Source organism: Vitis riparia, chromosome 19 (genome assembly GCF_004353265.1).
Source record: "Vitis riparia cultivar Riparia Gloire de Montpellier isolate 1030 chromosome 19, EGFV_Vit.rip_1.0, whole genome shotgun sequence".
Lineage (NCBI taxonomy): Eukaryota > Viridiplantae > Streptophyta > Magnoliopsida > Vitales > Vitaceae > Vitis > Vitis riparia.
The window spans coordinates 22,684,415-22,705,660 of NC_048449.1; the positions used below are offsets into that span (position 1 = coordinate 22,684,415).

A 21,246-nucleotide genomic window follows, 5' to 3' on the forward strand; every position below is an offset into this window, starting at 1 on the left:
TTTAGAAATATCCCATAAAATATGGACCTTTTCTAATCAACCAAACACCCAGGACGAACAAAAAAGAAAAGAAAGAGAGACAGAGAGAACTTAGAGAAAAATAAAATGCAAAAAGCACAAAAGATAGTATACATTTTATATAAAGTTGGAATATAAATCAGTGGAGCCACACCCCTTCAACAACCCTTAATCATGTTGTATCCATAATAATAATTCACATTTTTTAATTTTTTTTTCATATCAGTACACATGTGACCTGATCATGAGCAATAATAAATGTCCATATTTTAATAGATTTGAAATCTTCACCCATTAATTTAAGTTCTTCATCTAATGAATAATAAATGTCCATATTTTTCTACGAGGCCACATAGGACTTTGAATAGTTTAAAGTGAACATGTTACCTCATTAATTTGGAAACTTTACATACTGTATAATACTATAAAATATTGGATAGATCACTAACCTCATTTAAATAATAAAATCTTCTAATTCTTTTTTTTTTTTTTTTGTTCTGATTTTTACATGATTGTGCTTTATTTTATAAATTAATTAATAATTATATTTATTTATCTTGGCTTCCCGTACATATTTTATGAAAATATTATCCATGTATGTAATACACAAGATGAATGCACCCTTACAACTAAATTCATCTTTTAAATTTGAAAAAAAAAACCTAAAAATTAAATTTTTTTTTTACTTAACATTTAAGTAATAAAAATAACATAACCAATTTAATTTTTGGTTTTTCATTTTTAAAATATTACTCCTATATTTCACAACTTTTCATCTTTAACGTGCTACAAATCTTTTTACCATTATAAGGGTTATGACATGAAAATTATGTGTATGGAATAAATAAGAAAAAGAAAATTAAATTGTCTTATTATTTTGCAACGTAGTTTCAATTCCCAAACTTTCCTCAAATCTTTTTTGTTATATTTGATTATTGGAAAATGACAATAAAATATATATAAAAGATATTATTCTCTAATGTCTGATTTTTATATTGAAGATATCGAATATAATTAAAATTAGTTAAAATTTTTCGTATTTTTAAATTATTTATTTTTTATTTTGAAAAGTTAAAATAAATCAAATGAGTTTAAAGAACATACCAAATAATTTATTAAATTAAAAACTATCTTTAATTTTTATTCATTTTTTTCTTCACATTTTCTATTAAATTTACGAGAGAACCAAACACATCCTTAGTATTTTCCTTCTATTTTTGTTAATGTTGTTTTCCCTTGTCTTTTTTCATAGTATTTAAAAATAATAAATTTATTCCCCTTTTTTTTAGGTTAAGTTCGGTTTTTGAAAAATTTGAGAGAAAAAAAATAAAGAGAAAAAATAAAATTAAAGAAAAATAAAAAAATAAATTAAAAAATAATAAATTATTTTTATATGTTTCTCCAAATTTATTTCACTTAATTTATTTCATTATATAAATATTAAATAATTTTAAAATACATAAGTTTTTAATTAATTTTAATTATATTTAATTTTTTAAAACAAATTTATAGGGAAAAAACCTTTTTTATTATTTATTTATTTTCCCTAAGAACCAAACCTAACCTTAGCATTTTTCCAAATTTCGGATCCAAAAGTAACCGAATGTTACGAAAAAAAATAAAATGAATGAAGTACAGGAGCATAAATGGTACATCAATTTTATATTGACTACCGTGTTGACTTGTCCACCGAATCCATAATATCAGCCAGTACCCATGTGACTTGGCCCATCCCATCCCATCCCATCCACCCCCTATAAAGATATCTCTTACTTTGTTCCCTATTCTCTCACAATTCCCTCAGTTTCTCATCTTGTACGTGCTGTATTTTCTTGGCTTTCTGCTACTTTGAGTTGTTCCAAAATGGCTGACCAAATTCCATTCGGTGTTGTGGAGCACATTGTGACCAAGTTGGGGTCCAAGGCGTTTCAAGAAATTGGATCCATGTATGGTGTTCCAAAGGAGATGACCAAGCTCAATGGGAAACTGGGCACCATCAAGGCTGTGCTTTTGGATGCTGAGGAGAAGCAGCAGCAGAGCAATCATGCAGTCAAAGATTGGGTCCGGAGGTTTAGAGGTGTTGTTTATGACGCAGATGACTTGCTGGATGACTATGCAACCCATTATCTTCAGCGAGGAGGATTGGCAAAGCAGGTCAGTGACTTCTTCTCATCTGAAAATCAAGTTGCTTTTCGTTTAAACATGAGTCATAGACTCAAGGATATCAAAGAAAGGATAGATGATATTGCAAAAGAAATCCCCATGTTAAATCTGACTCCACGGGACATAGTACTACACACACGGGTGGAGAATAGTGGGAGAGACACCCATTCATTCGTGTTAAAATCTGAAATGGTAGGAAGAGAAGAAAACAAAGAGGAGATAATAGGGAAGTTGTTGTCGTCCAAGGGTGAAGAAAAGCTTTCGGTTGTTGCCATTGTAGGCATTGGGGGGTTGGGTAAGACCACCCTTGCTCAATTGGTATACAATGATGAAAGAGTGGTCAATCATTTTGAGTTTAAGATATGGGCTTGCCTTTCTGATGATTCTGGTGATGGTTTTGATGTTAATATGTGGATCAAAAAAATTTTAAAATCTCTGAATGATGGGGGTGCTGAAAGTCTGGAGACTATGAAAACTAAGCTTCATGAAAAAATAAGTCAAAAGAGGTACTTGCTAGTCCTCGATGATGTTTGGAATCAAAATCCTCAACAATGGGATCACGTGAGAACTTTATTAATGGTTGGTGCCATAGGTAGTAAAATTGTAGTAACCACCAGAAAACCTAGAGTTGCATCACTCATGGGAGATAATTTTCCGATTAATTTGAAAGGTCTTGATGAAAACGATTCTTGGAGGTTGTTTTCAAAAATCGCATTTAAAGATGGAGAGGAGGATGTGCATACAAACATCACCCAAACTGGAAAAGAAATTGCAAAAATGTGTAAGGGAGTTCCTCTCATTATTAAGTCTTTAGCAATGATATTGGGGTCTAAAAGAGAACCGGGGCAGTGGTTGTCTATTAGAAACAATAAAAATTTGCTGTCACTCGGAGATGAAAATGAGAATGTTCTAGGGGTGCTGAAATTAAGTTATGATAATTTGCCAACTCATTTGAGACAATGTTTTACATATTGTGCTTTATTTCCAAAAGACTATGAGATTGAGAAAAAGTTGGTGGTACAACTATGGATAGCACAAGGTTATATTCAATCTTCAAATGATAATAATAAGCAATTAGAGGATATAGGGGATCAATATTTTGAGGAATTATTGTCAAGGTCATTGTTGGAGAAGGTGAGAACCAATCGTTTTACTAATACATTAATTTGTAAAATGCATGACCTTATACATGATCTTGCACAATCAATTGTAGGATCTGAGATCCTTATTTTAAGAAGTGATGTAAATAACATTTCAGAAGAAGTTCATCATGTATCATTGTTTGAAGAGGTAAATCCTATGATAAAAGCTCGGAAACCCATAAGGACCTTTCTAAACCTTGGTGAACATTCTTTTAAGGATAGTACAATTGTAAATTCAATTTTTCCGAGTTTTATGTGTTTACGTGCATTGAGTTTAAGTCATATGGGTGTAGAGAAGGTGCCAAAGTGTTTAGGCAAATTGAGTCATTTAAGGTATCTTGATCTTTCCTACAATGATTTTGAGGTACTTCCAAATGCTATTACAAAGTTAAAGAATTTGCAAACACTAAAACTCGCAAGCTGTCAAAGATTAAAAAGAATTCCAGACAATATAGGAGAATTGATCAATCTTAGACACTTGGAGAATAGTAGATGTCATGACTTGACTCATATGCCACATGGAATCGGCAAGTTGACTTTACTTCAAAGTCTACCATTGTTTGTGGTTGGGAATGACGTAGGGTTAAGGAATCACAAAATTGGTAGCTTGATTGAGTTGGAAAGCCTGAAGCAACTAAGAGGAGGGTTATGCATAAGTAATCTTCAAAATGTGAGGGATGTTGAACTGGTATCCAGGGGAAAATTTTTGAAAGGAAAACAATATCTTCAGTCCTTGAGATTGGAATGGAATCGGCGGGGCCAAGATGGGGGGGATGAGGGTCATAAGTCAGTGATGGAAGGCCTTCAACCACACCAACACCTAAAGGGTATCTTTATAGAAGGTTATGGAGGTACGGAGTTTCCAACTTGGATGATGAATGATGGGTTGGGTTCCCTGTTTCCCTACCTAATTGAAATTGAAATTTCGGGATGTTCAAGATGCAAAATTCTGCCACCCTTTTCTCAACTCCCTTCTCTCAAGTCTTTGACGCTTGATGATATGAAAGAAGCGGTGGAGTTAAAGGAGGGTTCATTAACAACGCCACTCTTCCCATCTCTTGAATCGCTCGAACTCTCTTACATGCCAAAGTTGAAGGAATTGTGGAGGATGGACTTACTAGCAGAGGAAGGTCCTTCATTTTCTCATCTTTCGAAGTTATATATTTATGCATGCTCTGGTTTGGCATCCTTGGAACTGCATTCTCCTTCTCTTTCTCAATTAGATATCAGACTTTGCGATAACTTGGCATCCTTGGAACTGCATTCATCTCCTTCTCTTTCTGGATTAACGATCCATGATTGCCCAAACTTGACATCCATGGAACTGCCGTCATCTCCTTCTCTTTCTCGATTAGAAATCAGAAAATGCCCTAACTTGGCATCCTTCAAAGTGGCTCCATTACCTTCTCTTGAGACACTATCTCTGTTCACAGTTAGATATGGTGTGATATGGCAGATAATGTCTGTCTCTGCTTCTTCTTCGTTGAAGTCTCTGTATATTGAAAGCATAGATGATATGATATCTCTCCCGAAGGAGCTACTTCAACATGTTTCTGGCTTGGTAACGTTATGGATCCGTAGGTGCCATAACTTGGCATCCTTGGAACTGCCGTCATCTCCTTCTCTTTCTGGATTAACGATCGATGATTGCCCAAACTTGACATCCATGGAACTGCCGTCATCTCTTTGTCTTTCTGATTTAGAAATCAGTAAATGCCCTAACTTGGCATCCTTCAAAGTGGCTCCATTACCTTCTCTTGAGACACTATCTCTGTTCACAGTTAGATATGGTGTGATATGGCAGATAATGTCTGTCTCTGCTTCTTCTTCGTTGCGGTGTCTGTATATTAAAAGCATAGATGATATGATATCTCTCCCGAAGGAGCTACTTCAACATATTTCTGGCTTGGTAACGTTAGAGATCCGTGAGTGTCCTAACTTGCAATCCATGGAACTGCCGTCATCCCATTGTCTTTCTAAATTAAAGATCGTAGAATGCCCTAACTTGGCATCCTTCAATGTGGCATCATTACCTCGTCTTGAGGAACTAAGCCTGCGTGGAGTCAGAGCAGAGGTACTGAGGCAATTAATGTTTGTCTCTGCTTCTTCTTCATTGAAGTCTCTGGGTATATGGGAGATTGATGGTATGATATCTCTCCCAGAGGAGCCGCTTCAATATGTTTCCACTCTCGAAACTCTCTACATTGTTGAGTGCTCTGGTTTGGCAACATTACTACACTGGATGGGCAGCCTTTCCTCGCTTACGGAACTTATTATTGATGACTGCTCTGAATTGACATCACTGCCAGAAGAGATCTATTCCCTTAAAAAACTGCAGACATTTTATTTCTGTGATTATCCACACCTAGAGGAAAGATACAACAAGGAAACAGGTAAAGACCGGGCCAAGATTGCTCATATCCCACATGTTCGTTTCAACAGTGATTACATTATGCGAGTGAAGGTAGGTCCGAAATCCCTAACCTTTCTTCCCATTTTTATTATTTTAGAATCAGAATGCTATATTTTCATTTTGTCTTGGTAATTCTTTTATATTGACACTTCATATGTTTGTTAAAATGCTCACATCAATAATTTTTTTTTTTTTGTTTTTTTGCAGACTCTATTTGCTCGATGATGTTATGCACTAAACTGATCATTTTACTTGGAGTTCTACATTCTAAGGGTTTGAGGAAATATTGAAATCTGATATGATATCTCTCCCAGAGGAGCTGCTTCAACATGTTTCCATGATCTAAGCTCTCACCATTAGACATTGCTCTGTTTTTGCAACATTACAACACTGGATAGGCAGCCTCCCCTCAGTTACAGAACTTGTAATTCATGGCTGTCAGAAGGTATGTTCCTTCAAAAACTTGCAGATGCTCAAAATCTGCATTGAAGTCTTAATGAGGGCTGAGGTGCTGTGTCAGTTAATGTTTCTCTCCACTTCTTCATTGAAGTCTCTGTCTGTTGGATGCTCAGATGCTATGATGTCTCCCAGGGGAGCTGCCTCAACATGTTTCCAGGATCCAAACTCTCAAATTGAATTTTGCTCTGGTTTTGCAATATTGCAGCCCTGGATAGGCCACTTCACCTCACTTATGGACCTGCATATTTGTGACTGCGCTGAATTGACATCACGGTCGGAAGAGATGCATTCCCTCAAAAGCCTGCTGACACTCAAAAACTTTCATTGTTGGAACCTAGTTGAAGATGCCAAAAGGAAACATTTCAGGTTCAAGAATACAGTGAGCCATGCTTGGTACAGATTCCATCAATATAGAGAGACATTTCAGGTTTGAAATCCACTCTTCTAGTTTTCTTATGGCTTCATTTTTATTTAATATCCTATAATTACATGAATTCTGTATCTGTAATCCCAGTATGTATTAGCATATATATCATAAATGATTTTGTTATTTATGTCCACACCTTATTCATTTGATGAAATGCTTAAACAAGCAAGTTTTAAAATTTTGCCATGAATTGGTATTTGAAGTTTGGGAAGATGCCAGGTTGATTTAATTATCATTTTGTTGCAGATTTTCTCTTGCATAAGACGCGTGTGATTATTTCTTATTGGCTCAACTTGAAATCACTGCCTACATTCTTCCATTTCCCAGCTCAAAATCACATGGCAAAAGTTTTGAATTGCCAAAAAATTTCTCATGGCCCATAAATTCTTATCTACCAGATGGCTAATGGATGAAGGTCCTGCTTTCTTTAGAATTCAGGTCTACTCTTTGCCATATATTGCAGGTAATCTGCTGCCTGCTATTAATTTGTACATCATCCTTCATTTTGCTATCAATTTCTGTCAAGAGTGTCAATTCAAGTTGTGACTATATTTGTTAACTTTCACATGCACAAAACTGGTAAACAGATTGAACAAGTTAGCAATATGTGTCACTGTGAGTTTCATTGTTTTTTTAAATATCACTCCAACTAAACATGACATAGACCAAAAACTCATTATCTCAGTCAAGTAGTTTATTTTTTTTCCTTCATTTGGTGATGTTGTTTGGGTTTTTTATTTTCTCTCTCTTCATTGATAGGCTTCTCCTCTCTGCAATATGATTGCCCAAACTTGACATCCATGGAACTGCCGTCATCCCATCGTCTTTCTAAATTAAAGATCATAAAATGCCCTAACTTGGCATCCTTCAATGTGGCATCATTACCTCGTCCTGAGGAACTAAGCCTGCGTGGAGTCAGAGCAGAGGTACTGAGGCAGTTCATGTTTGTCTCTGCTTCTTCATTGAAGTCTCTGCGTATACGGGAGATTGATGGTATGATATCTCTCCCAGAGGAGTCGCTTCAATATGTTTCTACTCTCGAAACTCTCTACATTGTTAAGTGCTCTGGTTTGGCAACATTACTACACTGGATGGGCAGCCTTTCCTCGCTTACGGAACTTATTATTTATGACTGCTCTGAATTGACATCACTGCCAGAAGAGATCTATTCCCTTAAAAAACTGCAGAAATTTTATTTCTGTGATTATCCACACCTAGAGGAAAGATACAACAAGGAAACAGGCAAAGACCGGGCCAAGATTGCTCATATCCCACATGTTCGTTTCAAGTGTGATTTCGATATGAAATTTCAGGTAGGTCCGAAATCCCTAACCTTTCTTCCCATTTTTATTATTTTAGAATCAGAATGATATATTTTCATTTTGTCTCTGGTAATTCTTTTGTGTTGGTACCTCATATGTTTATTTAAATGCTCACATCAATAACTTTTTGAAAAATTTTCCAGCTTCACAACATTTTCTGATGCTGTGCACTAAACTAATCATTTTACTTGGAGTTGTACACTCTAAGAGTTTGAGGAAATACTGAGGTCTGGTATGATAACTCTCAATCTTAAATGTTGTTTTGTGTTTGGAATATTACTACACTTGATAGATACCCTCACCTCACTTACAGAGCTTGGAATTCATGGCTGCCCTGAATTGACATCACTGCCAGAAGATATGTTCCCTCAAAAACCTGCAGACACTTAACAATCTGCATCTGTTCACACTTAAGAGGAAAGATGCCGAAAGGAAAGGTGAAGACTAACCCAAGATTGCTCATATCGCACAAATTGATATCATACATCCATGAAGATTGAACTGATACAGAATGTCTTTCAGGTCTGAAATCCCTAACTTTTCTTCTCATTTTTTGTTACTTCATTTGTATAATCTTACATTTAAAATGCTCTGTTATCATTTGTTTTGGTGGTTCTTTGTATTTGCACCTTACTTGTTTGATTAAATGCTTACTTCAGTAAGTTAGAATTTTACTTGAGTGTTTTACATCCTAAGAGTTTGAAGAAATACTGAGCTCTAATATAAATAGTATTGGTGAAGAATCCACCTTTCCTAAGAAGCTTACCATTGGCCTAATGCCCAAAGGATCCCGAAAGGAAACAACTTTGGATTGGCTTGAAGATTTCACATGGTCCAAACATTTATATTTACTAGATGCCAGATACAAAAACTAGTTTCAATTTTGCAATTTATAAAGTCTAACAGCTGTTTTATTAGAGAAATAATTGCCAAATAAATGCAAAATAGAGAATGGTGTTAATGAATTCGGTACTTCATCTATGTTGTAGTTTAGTAGCTTTTGTTAGATAATGAGTATGAGGTTGGGTTTATCATGTTTCCATTCCAAATATTCTTTAAAAAATCATTAAGGCTCTTTGGTTTTTTGAAAATTTGAGGGAAAATGTGAGGGAAAAAATAGAAAGGAAAAGTGGAAGGAAAAAAAAAGTGGAAGTCAATAAATTATTTTTATATTTTACTTCAAATTTATTTCACTTATTTTAACTCTTTGATATAAAGATAAAATAATTTGAAAATGTATAAATTTCTAATTAATCTTATTTATATTTTATTTTCTTTGATATTTTTCATAGGACAACCAAACATGATAAAATCATTTTCCTTAGCATTTTTTTCTTAGTACTTTTCTGGAACCAAACATAACCTAAATGTTTTACTTTAGCAACTTCATCAAATTAAATAGACAACCTCACATCTCTTATTGAGCTGAGGTGCTATCTCAGTTAATGTTTTGTCTTTACTTTTTTATTGAAGTCTCTGTCTATTGGATGCACATATGATATGATGCAAACTCAAATTGAACACTACTCTTGTTTTGCAACATTACTACATTGGAAAGGCAACTTCGCCTCACTTATAGACCTTCCTATTGGTGACCGCACTAAATTAACATCACTTTGGAAGAGATATGTTACGGACGGAAAATCTTTCATTATATGCACCTACTTGCAAGATTCCAAAGGGAAACAAGTGAATACTTGCCCAAGAATACAGAGGGCCATACTTGGTGAAGGTTTCATCAATAAGGAGAACCATTTCAGGTACGAAATCCTCCATTCTTCTCATTTTCTGATGACTTCATTTTTATTCAATATCCATTTGATATTATTTACGTTCATTTTCTATTGATATCAGATTTTCTTGCTTACTTAATAATTTCATTGAAGTAAGTTGTTTGGATATCACATTTTCTTTGGTGTTTTTTTTTTCTTTTTAGAATAATTCAAAATATCCTTTTTAACTGTTCACAAAATTTAATCACAGTGGAGCGATTAAAATTCAAGTTTATTATTATTATTATTATTATTAGTTATTGGATATATTCGTTTTCTAATACAGACATAACATAAGACTGACAGGTAATGTGCATAGAGTTTGTAGAAGAGAAGAAAGATTTGATCCAAGATATATTCCTAAAGACCGAAAACTTTCAAAGCCGCCCAAGATCCCACAGGTTGAATTTGGATTCATCCAGTTTACAATCCACTAATTCTACTTATGTCATCTTTGTTATGTTACAATTCGCCTTTACTTGTTATGCAGCCCACCTTAATAATTTGGGGAGACCAAGATACGGTATTCCCAATAGAACTAGCTTACGAATTGAAAAGGTAAACTTATATCACCTTCCTACATGCCTACAACAATACAAACACCAACTTATGTCTTTCTCACTATTGAGATTGTTACTGCATGCATGCATTTTAGGTGAGGAGGCCCAACTTGTGATCATCAATAACACAGAGCATACTTTTATTATAGAGAAGCCCAAGGAAATATTTAAGCACTTGAAATCCTTTCTCATTGATTTGCTTCCACCTCCTAGGCAACGCCTAGAACCACTCACACATGACAAGGTGAAAAGAAACTAATGCAACATTCTCAATATATCATAATATATCAAAGGAAAGGTCAAATTTTAGATTTTTGTGTTTTTCCTATCAGTGTTTTTATACTATTACTAGTGCACCTTATTTGTCAAGATGATTAAAACGGAATTCCCTAGGATACTAGTGTCTCGGGTGATCTTAAGGTTCATAACTTTTTGGTTTCCACAAGATCGATGCAACTAATTTTATTTTTTTCTACATCCATGCAATATTCCAGTCATCTATTAACAAGGGCTAAAAATTCTTGTAGAGAATAGAATAAAGAACTAGATTAAATGAAAATAGGACATTAGTGTTCTATTTACAAGTAAGGGCCAAAAATTCTTGACAGCCATTAAGCACACTGTTCCTAAAATAATAGCATCCATGCCGTTGAGCAAAATTTTATTGCATTTAGCATATAAAGCAAAACAGATTTATTTATTTATTTATATTTACACCTTACGCATTTAATAAAATGCTTAAACAAGTAGTTTGAAATTTTTTCTCTTCAAATCATTTGATAATTGAAGGCCAAACTAATCAAATTGATTTAAATTTTACATTCAAAAGTCGCATTAATTATTTTTTTATTTTTTTATTTTTGCAAATTTCACCTCACTTTAAAAGTTAGTGATTATTCTCTAGCCCATCTTAAAATGAGTGCCTACATTCTTCCATTCCTCTATCACTACAAAAAGTTTTAGATTGACCTAAAATTTTGTCATGACCCAAAAATTCATATCTACTAGATCGTTAAAGCAAAAAAGACCTTTGCCTTATATTTTAAGTAATCTCCATGCTATCTATTTGTTGAGAGGATCATACAAGATGTCATTATATTTCTTTTTTTTTTTTTTTTTTTTTGATGTTATAAGACAGTAACTGGATTGAGAAATATGCAACTTGTAGAGCAAAAAATTTCTATACTATTTCCCTTGTATTTGCTTTGTGTGTATCAACTATGCTTTTAATTATTTTTTTAAACATCACTAACAACAAACTTATTATTGTTATATATAATAATTTAGTTGATTTTTGTTTTTTTTTTTTTTTTTAGAAATCATGCTTGTCATTGTGTTAATCAGTAGGTAGCCTAATAACTATATTGTTCAAGTTATTTTGTGTTGGCATTCTTCATGTTTCAAAATCTTGTTAGACTAGCAATTTTATTGCAAATATAATGTTCTCAAATCAATACAGAAAGGGATGATTGTGGGGCTTGGGCACTAACTTCCTTGAGAAGTTGAATGGAGGATTTTTTAAACTAGGTCTCTATATCAACAAATTCTACATTTTATCACTCTTGAGACGTTAGAATAAATATTGCAGAAAGCTTCATTTGCTACATAGTAAGGATGAGGTTGGCATGTAAATCCTAAGGACTTAAAAGCTTGAGTTGTTGTCTCTTCCAAGGGGCCTTTAGATTTATTAATTTGTTGCAAATCCTTGTCTACCTTGAATCTAAATCACTGTTGGAAGGATGTGCCCTTAAGCATTCTCATGTTCTTGATATGAAGTAGAAATGGACTTCTAATTCATGAAGAACCGATGGGCTCTTTGATTATGCCATCCATAATGTACTTCAGGTTCATGCCCCAACCCCTCTTCTTGCTTTTGATAACTTCATTTTAGTTTTTCACTGCTTTGCTTCCCTCTTATCTGTGTTTATATATGTTTGTGCATATAATGTGAACCTTTTCCACTGTTTCTTTAAAGTTTTTTCATTCTCGGGTTTGGGAAATTACTGAATTTGATTTTAATATTTTCTTGTAGATTTCACCTTGCTTAAAAAGCTTTTGATTATTCATATTTGCAAGATGACTAAGACTTCTGATTGTGCTCAAAACATCTGGTTTCTATTAAATTTAGGTATGTTGTTTGCAATTCTAACCCCCTTACTCCTCTTAAAGACTACATAAATTGCTGGTGTTTTTACTTTAATGGTTATAATCAATGTGTGCCTTAGTTACTTCTTGCTTGCATTCTATACATTTAAGAGCTTTATTAAGCTAATTATTTTATTGAAGATATAATTGTTGTCAAGTCAAAGCAAAGCCGAATAGTGATGTGGTTTCAACAACTTCTCAGAAGTAACCGGAAAGGAAGGAACTCTCTCTATGGTAGTACTTGATGTCACATTGGGCTTTCAGGTTGCTTCCTTGAATTGACATAAATAACGTAGCATCTTTCCCAGTTGAGCTGTTTCAACATGTTACTATGCTTCAAACTCTCTCAATTATGTCTTGTTTAGGTTTGGCAACATTAGTACACTGGACAGGCAGCCTCAACTTACACACACAACATAAAATTCATCTTTGTTGTTTACTGACATCACTGCCACAAGATGAGTTCACTCAGCACTCTACAGATAGCTATAGTTTGGGACAATTCTGGTTTGGCAACATTATTGGACTTGATAGGCAACCTATCTTCACTTACAAACACCTTCAAATTTATAGTTGTCCTAAACTAGCATCACTATTGAAAGACATGTGTGTCCTCAGCACCCTATGGGCACTCACAATTGGAGACTGTTATGGTTTGGAAACATTCAATAGACTTGATAGGTAACCTTACACCACTTACAGAGCTTCAAATTTATGGCTACCCTGAATTGACATCACTTTCAGGCTAGATGGTTCACCTAAACCTCAATTGACACTCACAATTCAGGGCTTCTCTATTTTGGCAACATTACCAAACTTGATAAGCATCGTCACTTCACTTACATACCCTGAAATTAATAGCTACCCCAAATTCACATCACTGTTAGAAGAGTTTGGTTCACTCACATCCCAACAAAGATTCATGATCTTTTATTGTCAATGTCTATTAGAAAGACTTCGAAGGGAAATAGGTGAAGATTGGCCCAATAATCTTCAATCCTAGATATTGATATTTTCATGAAGATTGGATTAATGTAGAGTTAGTTCAAGTTTGAAATCCCAACCTTTCTTCTCATTTGTTATGGTTTTGTTTTTATCAATATGCTCTATTTACATTCTATTTGGTAATTCTGGTATGTCTTACCATATAGATCAAAAAGGACTTAAATGATTAATTTGAAAAGTTTGCATCTTCAATTTCTATAAAAGATGGTCCCTCGACCTTAGTTGATTTTTTTGGTTGGGTGGCTACCCATTAAGGGTATGGGTTGGGCTGCTCCTCGGGCCTTGGCGTTCAGCTAGGGTCCAAGGGGCGTTTTTCTTTCTTGTATTTTTAGCCACTGCTTTGGTGGTTTTTTTAATACAATCTCTTTATTTATCAAAAAAAAAAAAAAAGTTTGCATCTTCAATTAATTAGTAATTAAAGACCAATCTGATCATATTACTTTAAATCTTGGATTGTAAGAGTTCGGGAAAAATGTTAGGGTCGATTAAACTATTATTTCATAACAGATTTGACCTTGCTCAAGAATCTTATGATTATCCCTTGGCACAAACATTTCTCGGTGTCTGAGAAATTCATATCTACTACATGGCTCAAGAATCTAGTAGCATTCAAAATTTCTGCTCTCTTTCAAATTAGGTGTGTTGCTTGCAATTTCAGTCTTTTTTCTAATTTCTGAATGCTAGATTTTTATTTTACTATCAATGTGTTAAGAGCATTATATTCTATTTTCTATAATATTGTTTTCTTACTTATCATATGTATTGAATTATTTCACTACAAATGTACTTGTTGCCAAGTTAAAGTAAAAGTGGAAAATGACGATTTTTCATGGATCAATGTCTTTCTCAATTGCTGCTACACCTAACTTCTCTCTAAGTTGTTGAAAATTTAGAAGTGTGGTAGCATAATGTCTCTGGCTCAAGTGCTTTAGTGTCTCACTGCCCTTAAAGCTTTAGAAGCTATCAATACAATTGGAGTTTCAACATGTAACCATTTTGGAAATTCTAAGAAGTGTGTAAGTACTATGGTTTTGCAAATTTGTTAGATTGGATAGGCAACTTAAAATTCCTGAATGCCCTGAATTGAAATCACTACTAGAAGGGACCCACAATCACTTTATAGAAACTCATAATCTACTGCTCTTACCACTTATTAAGAATGCCAAAAGGAAAAAAGTGAAGATTGGCCTAAGCATGGTTGATTAATAAACCACTCATGGTCTTCTTAATTCAAGTGTCATTTATTATATGTTTCATGTTAGTAATCCTATCTTTCTCTTGTTTTTGTTGGCTTTATTTTTTTGAATTATTTTACAATCAATCTTCTATTGATGTTCTTCCTTTTGTACAATTCTATTTCTTGATTCTCAAATGAATTAAGACATATCAAGAAAAAAATCACATTGTTTGCTTTACATATACTATATGCTTATATGTACATGTGTTAAAAACTTTTGATTTTTAATTGATTACTTTCTATTTAATTTGTTAAAAATTGTTAGTCTATTTGGAGATGATATTTTTTTTTTCATATGTAATAGGATACCAACAAATTGAGTGAGGAGCACATCTTACTAAATCATTTGTCAATCTATTCGCCTTCCTAATCTCAAGCTTCTTCATGTTTGAATTAAAACACCTTGGAGTACACAAACAAAAATGATGGTAATGAGTCTTTCTCATCATCTTTATTTTCATTAGAAGGCAATTTGTAGCATCCTCATTCCCATTCTTGAAAATAGGTAGAGAAATTAGACATGTTTTCTTAAATGATCTTCTTGGTCCATGCATGCTTTCTATATATTTGGAAAAATTTTAAACTAAGTACTTAAATGACAGATATGATAGTTTTCAAGTTAATGCACAGATGGTGATGGTGAGTATGCTAAATATAGTCTATGCTTAGTTTATTTGTTGACAAACTATCGAGGGCTAGTGCCAAGGGAAACACTTAATGCACTTGTATCATACTCTCTTTTCTTTGCCTTCTTTAGTCATCATCCAAGGTTCATATATAATATGTCTTTATCATTCAACTTTTCATTTCCAACCACTTTTTAACCTTTTGTCTTTTTATGGTATATTACATGGCAATCAATTTCTAAGAAACTGGTGTACACTAATTATAAATCTTATCTTTTTGTTCTTATAGACAAAAGAAGAACATGCTAATTGCATGACATACAATTCATAATAGATGTTTAGCTATGAGGTAATCTTTAAGTACCTTGGAGCTGAAACATTTGATGTTAATAGGGTTTGATGATTCTCACTTTGGTGCTTAGGTGCTTTGTTGGATTTCAATTCAGGTGATTAATTAATCTTATTATGATTATTTGATTGTTATAATAACTATGATAATCATTCCTATTTTATCTTGGTAATTGACTTCAATGACTTTTTAACAATTATATCATGCGTGAAATGTCCAACCTATTATTGTTAGTATTTCAATAACATACCTCTAATGCTACCACTAATATACTTCATGTATTCATATTTATAAAATGTTTCATTATTTTATATAATTTAATGTTTTCAAATTTCTTTTTTGAATGTGAGAAATGACCATTAATCTTGACAACAACATAAGTATCATTGGTATGATATTGCTTTCTTGAGTAATTTGACAATTTAATTATGAAGTTTAGTTGGACTTTACTTGAGATTCATGCCTTATGTATATAGTCTATTTTCCAAGCTTCAATGACATTTAGTAGACTTGTGAGTGGTGTTTGTCTATGAGTTTCAACTCTTCAAAACTATTGTTGAAGCCTAAGTTCAATTTCAGTAAGAAAAAAAATCAACCTTTTCCTCCATTATGTAATTTTATTCACTATTGGTCTCCCAAAATATTGTTTTTAAAATACGCCCTTAAATGGAATTCATGGCTTCACTATTATTTGCAGGGGAAATTGTTAAGTTCTATATTTGTCTAGAAAGTTGGAAGAAGTATTTAATTTGACATGGTTTGGACATCTTGCTCCTATCTTTTTAAATTAGTTATCAATAATTTTCCAAAGTTGACATTTTTGTTTATCTCATACTCCTTTTATATTAGAAGGTAATGCATTGGTATTGTGTAGACGAATCAAGCCTTCTTTAATTGAGGTGAGCCTTTAGCAAAATATTTTAGGTTTGTTTTCTTTCCATTTGTTGCTTCATATCTACTTTTTGTAATCAACCAAGCAAGAGTTTCTTACTTGTCATGCCACAGTGGCGACTTGTAATAATCAATTATTGATTGTAAAGATACTTGGCTTTATCAATTATTATATTGAAATCAATTCAGTACTATGGCTAATGCCAAAAGGATAATATTTAGTTTCGGTTGACCATTATTCATTATTTTAGATACAAGTGCTCACAAATTTTGCATCTTTGAAGGATATGGGAAAGGTTGGCTTAACTGCATCACCAACTTACAAGCTCCTTATAGCATCCATAAATATAACCTTTATTGTTCAGATTTATAATTCTTATCTCATTTTTTTTTCATCTCTTTATTGTTTATAATTTTTGAGTTGATTTGTTAAAAAAAAATAAATTAAACCTTATTTGCGATACTGATTTTTTTTTATTCTTTCGTGCAATAGAATAATAAGTTGAATAAGAAGCATACACTACTTAATTGATATCACCGTTTAGTCAATTCTCTTCTCAATTTCTTTTTTCTCAATTTTTGTTCAAGGTAATCAAAGTATCATTATTTCTATTTCTAAAGGTACTTGTACCCAGCTTGAAAAACTTTAAGACAGGTTAAAGTGGAGAACCATTCCCAAAACAAGTAATAACTATAGTTCAGTTATTGATATCATATCCTCGATTGACATCTATGCCATTGCATTTGCATCTAAAGGATTTATGATGAAAATAAATATCTTCTTCATTTCCATTTTCCTCCATTTTTTATCATAATTTATGTGCATATTGAAAGTATTCATAGCCCAATATATTTGCTAGCATATATATGCATGTCATAATATATTGAATTTTTTAGCATAAGGTCTAAGAGTATTCACATATCTATAGGTTCTATATATTTATACTTTTTACAACATCAAATGAAGTATATGAACCTTATCCCAAAGGTGAAGTCTCTTTAAAATGGGCTTCAACATGTTAGTAGTTACCTGACTTAATAATCTAACAATTTGGTACTATATATCATTTTGCAACTCTTCCATAAAGTAATTGTGTTACCTCTATTCAAATTTTCTATCCTTATTTAAAAAAAAAAAAAAAACTAAATTAGTAATTGTATGTCAAATCATGCTTACAATCATTAATAGGTACTTATATGCTAAATTGATAAAGTTATTTTATAATTGTTTCAACATATTCGTAAAACAAAAACAAAAAATATATATATATATATATATTAATAAACATATCTTTCTAGATATAATCACTACCAAGCCCATGTGGAAAGCTATAGCAATGAGGATATAAGCTTCAGTTATGTCTTGGAGATTCATGTTGGAAGTTGTAGATCGTGGATGTATAGTATAGGAGTTAGCTTGAGTTTATCATTCTTTGATATCTTTTATGTGTTAGTTATCATTTATTATCTACAACCAATTTTTTTAAGGAATTCTATGATTTTGTTTATAATTTATATATTTGTTTTTATTTGTACCAGAACATCACGAAGCTACAAAAGCACCATTATAGAGTACCCACCACAAGTCTAAAGGAGCATGCTTCTCAACCTTCACAATTACTTGTAAGCTGTTGATAAGATAATTTTCTCTATAATCAAGAAATCTTCTTTGCACTTATATCTTTTTACTTAGTCATGCATTGAGAGGAGTTTGGTTAAAAAAGAAAAAGAAAAACTGAATAAATGATTTAGAGTAATAAGAGTTTGCCACGTAAAGTTTAAGAAGGTGAAGGCTAATAATAGGAGGGAAGTTAAAACATCACAACCTAATTGAAACTATAAAAGATGATTAGCTAACAATTGGTTAAAGGTTTTATTGGTCTTGAGCTTCAACAAATCATGCTTACAATCATTAATAGGTACTTATATGCTAAATTGATAAAGTTATTTTACAATTGTTTCAACAAATTCAAAAAACAAAAAAACATAAAAAAATTAAAAAGCATATCTTTCTAGATGTAATCACTACCATGCCTATGTGAAAAGCTATAGCAATGAGGATATAAGCTTCAGTTATGTTTTGGAGTTTCATATTGAAAGTTTTAGATCGTGGATGTATAGTATAGGAGTTAGCTTGAGTTTATCATTCTATCTTTGATATGTTAGTTATCATTTATTCTTTAAAACCAATTTTTTAAGGACTTCTATGATATGTTTATAATTTATATATTTGTTTTTATTTGTACTAGAACATCACGAAGCTACAAAAGCACCATTATACAGTACCCACCACAAGTCTAAAGGAGCATGCTTCTCTACCTTCACAATTACTTGTAAGCTGCTGATAAGATAATTTTCTCTATAATGAGGAAATCTTCTTTGCACTTATATCTTTTTACTTAGTCATGCATCGAGAGGTTGTGTTTGGTTTAAAAAAAGAAAAAGAAAAACTGAATAAAGGATTTAAAGTAATAAGAGTTTGCCACATAAAGTTTAAAAAGGTGAAGGCTAATAATAGGAGGGAAGTTAAAACATCACAACCTAATTGAAACTATAAAACATGATTAGCTAACAATTGATTAAAGGTTTTATTGGTCTTGAGCTTCTCCAATTACACAATAAAATGGCTTGAGAAGTATGAGGTTTCACCATTGTTAATTGCTTACAAGTTTTACCAAACAAAGCAGAAGAGAGGGACGAGGCAAACATAGGCCTAAAATTGAATATCACAGCAACGTCTCTTCTACTATTGCTAGCATCTGCTGCAGAAGCGTCTGGTGATACCATTTTTGATGTTACCAAATATGGTGACAAGGTTGATGGAAACATTGATATTACCCAGGTGAGGGTAATGCAATAATAATATTTGTAAGACGTCAAACTTGATTTTTTGCTTAATGGGTTCCCTATGGAATGTTTTCCTAGGCCTTACTTAAAGCTTGGGGAGATGCTTGTGCGTTGCCTGTGGCGAGTACAGTTATGATTCCAGATGGGACATATGCCCTGGGGTAAATAACCATTGGAGGCCCTTGCAAGACTCTTATCAATTTCATTGTCCAAGGCACTGTGAAAGCCTCGGTGGATACCAGCAGGTTCAAGGCTGAAGCTGGCTGGATTGCTTTCCAACAAATCGACCAGTTCATATTGTCTGGTGGTGGAGTTTTTGAAGGCCAAGGAAAAACCGTATGGGGCAGAAAATGCCCCAGTTCTGCATATTGCAACCCACTTCCCATTGTAAGTTCATGTATATATATATATATATATATCTTATGTAATTCTTTCAGTTTGTGTGCATAATGAGGACACTAACAGTATAAGCTTTGGTGTCTCTTTTTTTAACTTGAAATATCTATAGCAGAATCTGAGGTTCAACTTCATCACCAATAGCATGGTTAAGGATATAACTTTAAGAGACAGCAAACAGTTTCATATTAATCTTTTGGGATGCAGGAATTTGACTTTCTACAACGTTGCAATTAGTGCACCAGAAGATAGCCTTAACACAGATGGAATTCACATTGGACGTTCCTCAGGGATCCATATCACCGATTCAACCATAGAAATCGGAGATGATTGTTTCTCGATTGGTGATGGCAGTGAGCAAATTAATATCCAAAGAGTAACCAACGGACTAGGCCATGGCATCTGTGTGGGAAGTTTAGGAAAGTACCCTAATGAAGAACCTGTGGTTGGCATTAGTGTCAAGAGCTGCACCTTCACCAACACCCAGAATGGCGTGAGAGTGAAGACATGGCCTGCTTCTCTCATCAAGGCACTGCCTCTGAAATGCATCTTGAAGATATTGTCATGAATAATGTTGACAATCCCATAATCACATATCAAAAGTACTGCCCCCATAACCAATGCAACTTAAAGGTACTTCTAAAGGAAATGGAAATTCCCATTTTTATTGCTTATTTTCCCTCTTTTTCCCTTTATTTTTATTGGCTTGGAACTTAACTTTCCGTTGTTTTCAGAGTCCATCACGCAGTAAGCTCAGCAATGTTAGCTTCAGAAACATCCAGGGCACTACCTCAACTCAGGTTGCTGTCAAGCTTGTTTGCAGCCAGGGAGTACCATGCCAAGACGTCAAGCTTGGTGACATCAACTTGAAATACAGCGGAAATAAAGGCCCTGCCATGTCACAATGCAAGAACATTAAGCCAAATCTACTGGGCAAGCAACTGTCAAGGACTTGTGCTTAAGATGCTTAATCTTCTTCCAAAGTCTGAACAAATTGTACTGCTATTATATAGCTACCTCTTCATGCTTATGCGTCTGCTATTTTATTGGTGAATAAACTACAATGAACAAACAATGATACGATACTCGGCTATTATGGACGGTATGTGCAGTTTGATCTCATAAGAAAAAACAAATGTCTATTTAGTCTTTTTTTTACATAGGCATCCAAGTTTGGAGGAGTGAGCTGCTATAGTACAAATTGAAGCCCCAAAGAATAATGTTAATGTAAATTATTTAACGTTAATACAGTTTGGATGAGAAAATGCAGTCAAGTGAATTAAAATTCCTTTGGAGTGTATTATTTGAAATTTTATCTTTGGATTACTACAACCAAGAAAAAACTATAGATTGGTATCTGGTGTGTTGGAAATGCTTGATGGTTGGTAATCAAACTAATGTACTAATGACTTCAAGAAAAACTAAGAATGATAAAGACAAAAATAATAAATGGCAAGAACTGAGAAAATATTGA

At 33.2% G+C, this 21,246-nt stretch overlaps 1 protein-coding gene and 1 pseudogene across 29 annotated transcripts; both read left to right on the forward strand.

The window, feature by feature from the left end:
• Positions 1-1,804: 1,804 nt before the first annotated feature.
• Positions 1,805-18,917, forward strand: LOC117909307 (putative disease resistance protein RGA4). 29 transcript variants are annotated; one of them, XM_034823277.1, is made up of 15 exons: positions 1,805-5,787; positions 5,944-6,622; positions 6,869-7,085; positions 7,382-7,935; positions 8,088-8,171; positions 8,258-8,466; positions 9,503-9,704; positions 10,023-10,117; positions 10,207-10,274; positions 12,056-12,121; positions 12,309-12,404; positions 14,968-15,091; positions 15,683-15,735; positions 16,336-18,152; positions 18,779-18,917. In XM_034823277.1, the coding sequence occupies exons 1-2, from the start codon at positions 1,882-1,884 to the stop codon at positions 5,959-5,961; spliced, it is 3,924 nt and encodes a 1,307-aa protein (XP_034679168.1). In that variant the 5' UTR covers positions 1,805-1,881; the 3' UTR covers positions 5,962-6,622; positions 6,869-7,085; positions 7,382-7,935; positions 8,088-8,171; positions 8,258-8,466; positions 9,503-9,704; positions 10,023-10,117; positions 10,207-10,274; positions 12,056-12,121; positions 12,309-12,404; positions 14,968-15,091; positions 15,683-15,735; positions 16,336-18,152; positions 18,779-18,917. The 29 variants fall into 29 exon arrangements, with proteins under 29 accessions (XP_034679168.1, XP_034679169.1, XP_034679173.1 ...); XM_034823278.1 differs by lacking the exon at positions 12,056-12,121 and adding an exon at positions 12,563-12,685; XM_034823282.1 differs by lacking the exon at positions 12,056-12,121 and adding an exon at positions 12,563-12,655.
• On the forward strand, positions 7,423-21,061 carry LOC117908334 (annotated as a pseudogene).
• Positions 21,062-21,246: the final 185 nt, after the last annotated feature.

Excerpts from the sequence above, each read along its gene's own strand:
- LOC117909307 (XM_034823280.1), top strand. The coding sequence starts at position 1,882 with ATGGCTGACCAAATTCCATTCGGTGTTGTGGAGCACATTGTGACCAAG.